This window comes from Priapulus caudatus, unplaced genomic scaffold (genome assembly GCF_000485595.1).
Source record: "Priapulus caudatus unplaced genomic scaffold, Priapulus_caudatus-5.0.1 Scaffold215, whole genome shotgun sequence".
In the NCBI taxonomy this organism is placed as follows: Eukaryota; Metazoa; Priapulida; class Priapulimorpha; order Priapulimorphida; family Priapulidae; genus Priapulus; species Priapulus caudatus.
The window spans coordinates 374,667-378,760 of NW_014577276.1; the positions used below are offsets into that span (position 1 = coordinate 374,667).

Consider the following 4,094-nt stretch of genomic DNA (forward strand, 5'->3'; position numbering starts at 1 on the left):
ATGTCATTAACCTTCCCTACTCTCACACACCGCCTACCATGTCATTACCATCCCCTACTTCAACATCACCACCATGTCATTAACCTTCCCTACTCTCACACATCACCTACCCATGTCATTACCATCCTCCCTACTCTCACAGATCACCTACCCATGTCATTAAAACCACCTCCTGACTCTCACACATCACCTACCCATGTCATTACCTCCTCCCTACTCTGCCACACATCAAACCTACCCATGTCATACCCTTCTCCCTACTCTACACATCGCTAGCCCATGTCATTACCTTCTCCCTACTCGCACACATCGCCACCCATGTCATTTACGCCTTCTCCCTACTCTACGACACTATCAGCCTACGGGCGGCAGTGTGCGAGGGTACCTTCTCCCTACTCGTCACGACAGTCGCTACCCATGTCATTACCATCCTCGCCTACTGCTCAGCACATCGCTACTCCATGTCATTAACCCTTCGTCCCTACTGCTCGACACATCACCTTACCCTTGTCATTACCCTCGCTGTCTGACGCGTCACACGATCACCTACCCATGTCATTTACCCTGCCTCCCTACGTCTCACACATCGGCCTACCCGATGTCATTACCCTTCTTTCCCTACCTCACACGCGCACGCCAGCAACCCTCCCTACTCTCACCATCAACCTTACCCATGTCATTACCAGTCCTCCTACCTCTCAACACATCACCTACCCATGTCATTACCCTTCCTGCCCTACTCTCACACATCGGCCTACCAGGGCATTACCTCCTCGTCCGCTATTACAGATTCTGACGAACTGTTTATCATTCTCTGCACTACGACAGATGCTCACCAATGCAATGCCTTCCTCGCCTCTATCCCATACTACCTACCTCTATACACATTAGTGACCAATGTCGATACTCCCCTATCCACTATCACACATTACTGACCCAAACTAAATACTATCGCTACCTCATTATCTATTCACACATTCTGGGCCAATGAAATAGCCAAAATGTGAACAAGCCCACCCAAAATGTAGGCCCAGACCCTTAGAGGAATTGAACAGCCTTAACAAGTTTGACTGGCCCTAATTTTCAATTTATTCCATTATTAATAAAAGTATTAGCCTTTGTGTTATTAGGCCATACTCATAGTCATAGTATTTCAGTAATTTCTTGTATCAGTGAAGTTCTACTTGTTTGATCAGAATTGCTGCGAACATGATTTACTTCTTAGTAGTCACTAAGTAAAACCAGAGAGAGGCCGCGGTACAAGTGGCGTTGCCGCAAGAAGATGCGTTGATTCCCCGACCGCCGAGAGCGGTTAAGCCCGCGTACTTCGCGAGACCTGCACACGCTTGACCGCGGGGGGTTGTAATGTAGCAGGGCGGGCGCGCAAATCCGGATAGCGGAAGCGTACCATCGCCCCCAGTTTTCGTCACACCTATACCGACGCGGCTACGGCGGCCTTGGGTGAGGGCATTTGCTTGCTCAGGGGCGCGGCTGCAGCAGGGACCAGTATTTGCTGCGCCTGCCGGTGGTTTGCTGCTGCAGGGAGCGCCGGGCAGGGGCAGTATTTCTTGCCCTGCGCTGCATGGGCCAGTATTTGCGTGCTGCCTGCTGCTTTGCCCAGTATCTACGTGTACTACGATTAGCTACGTGGAAAAACTGGCCTGGCCACGCCACCGACGTACTCGCACGACGTGCCGTCGCCACGGCAGCGCGGGGTCAGGAGGTTGCTAAACGAACTTGCCACAAACGCAGGGCCCCAAGGCGCCCGCGGCGGCGGCGATTTTGGAGACCGCGCCCGCCCACGTGGGAGCCGCCGTGACCAGACTTCGTTAAAACCTCTGGGATAGACATGCACGCTATACTCGCGCAGTAGCCCACGTCAATCGGCGTAGCGGCAATGAAGCGGCGCGTGGGTCGTTGATTGACAGGCATTTTCATGGCGTTCTTGCGAGGCCACTACGCGTTACCCGGTGGACGCGCGCCACCCCAAAAATGGTTTAGGGGCGTTTGGAGATGGCCTCTAGTCGGTCGATCGCAAAATCGTCGGTTGGATTACACCCCGTTTTGGCGATCGTTTCTTTTCAACCCCTGGCTAAGGATATCTTCTCGTGGACGAAAAACGGGGGCGGGTATTCGCTGTGGGGCTGCGACTGCGCGGGCGCTGTGCACCACTAACGGGGCCGCAAGTCGGTCTAGTCAAGAAAATTGCGTAAATATTGTGATATAAATGCAAATAGGCGCAAAATTTTGAATAGGTCCAAGTGGATGAATTATATTGGAGGGGGGGGGGGGGGGGGTTAAACCGGCGGTTTAGGGGGTTGAACCGGCGGCTGCCGGCAAAATAGCACTAATCTCACGCCCTGCACATTACTTACCAATGTCAATACCCTCCTCGCCACTACGGATCTTGTCAAGGATCTGCTGCTGCAGCATCTCCAGCTGGTTGTAGGTCTTTCCTTTGAAGATTCTCACGACGTCCGTGCGGACGGCGTCGTTGATGCCCTCACGGCGGTCTCCCACGTGTTCTGCAGAGACACGAGCGACGTCAGAGATGCGACATCTACATCTACAAGGTATCTTGAAACTGGTCACAGACCCATCACTCAAGTTGCACGCGGCTGTGAGAGCCAGCGAGGCGACTTCGGCTGCGGGACGTGCTCGCAACGTACCAGCACGACTAGACCGACGAGGTCATAAGATAAAGAAGACGTGACGGCAACACATGCGCCCGTAACCGCAATAAGATCCCTGAGGAAAACGAACGATTTAGAGATGAAAAGCATACGCCACCTTTAGCTGTGGGGTCCAGTTTCCTGAGGTTACTCAGTTCTGCCTCGACCACTATAGTCATGTCTCTCCAGTAGTCAACATTGGCAGCATCGTCTAGTTCCATGTATACCTGTAACGAGGCAACAATTAAAACCGCGAATAATGCATTGATATTGTCTGTTCGCTCTCTAAATTGTACAAAGAAAATCAAGTTGAGATGAGATGAGGCCATGCAGTAAAGACAAGTCAATGACAAAGTAAAACCTTGAACTTGACCTGCAATGGCGTTTGCATTAATAATCTTGCTTGTGCTCAGTACATACTGTACACCGCATCGAAGTCATGAAGTTATTCACAGGTAAATCACTGAGGTGAGTGAAAATGTTCAGCAGGCAGTTCACACCCGAATAAAAACTTCGAGCAAACATTTTATCGGTAAAACTCGGTAAGTGCACGCGCAAGTTGTAGCGTTACCACAAGCTTCTGAACTTACTTACTAAGCTTCAAGCAACTTACCACAAGGAACAGGCACTTGGAACGTTTCAATAACAAGAGCTTATCTGAGGTCTGTTGCTACAGTTATAAACGTAACATTTAAGTCGTGCGTAGTGACACCTTTGTTAGGCGCAGTACGGACGGACGCACGGACGGACGGACGATCGTGCGATTCTACAAGCTGCATCTGACTATGTCAGATGAGCTAAATATGATGAAGGTCAAGGTCAAGGTCAATGTCAAATAAAGGTTGCAGTTACCTGGTTTCGGTACGCAACACACCTTCTCCCCAAGATGTGTAAGTATAACAAGTTTGGTCGCGCTAGGTCAATTAGGGGCTGAGTTATAGAGCGGAAAGGAAATATGATCAAGGTCAAGATCAAATAAAAGTTGCAGTGACCTGATTTTTGTACGTGACACACCTTCTCCCCAAAATGTGTAAGTATATCAAGTTTGGTAGTGCTAGGTAAATTAGGGGCCCGAGTTATAGAGCAGAAGGAAAATATGATCAAGGTCAATGTCAAGGTCAAATAAAGGTCGCAGTGACCTGATTTTTGTACGTGACACACCTTCTCCCCAAGATGTGTAAGTATACCAAATTTGGTAGCGCTAGGTCAATTAGGGGCCGAGTTACAGAGCGGAAAGGAAATATGATCAAGGTCAAGGTAAAGGTCAAATAAAGGTCGTAGTGACCTGGTTTTAGTACGCTGTGCACCTTCTCCCGAAGATGTGTAAGTATACCAAGTTTGGTCACGCTAGGTCAATTAGGGGTCGAGTTATAGAGTGGAAGGGAAAGTGTCTGCAGCGGCGCTGAGCGGCGGCGGCGGCTG

The 4,094-nt window shown here is 50.2% G+C and overlaps 1 protein-coding gene across 1 annotated transcript in view; it reads right to left on the bottom strand.

Annotated features, from left to right (window-relative positions):
• Positions 1–3,342, bottom strand: part of LOC106807436 (cactin-like) — a gene marked incomplete at its 5' end in the record, with an annotated part of 22,138 nt that extends 18,796 nt beyond the window's left edge. The window contains 3 exon segments of the mRNA XM_014809759.1: positions 2,376–2,525; positions 2,791–2,899; positions 3,286–3,342. Of these exon segments, the coding sequence (XP_014665245.1) occupies positions 2,376–2,525; positions 2,791–2,899; positions 3,286–3,342 (316 nt within the window).
• Positions 3,343–4,094: the final 752 nt, after the last annotated feature.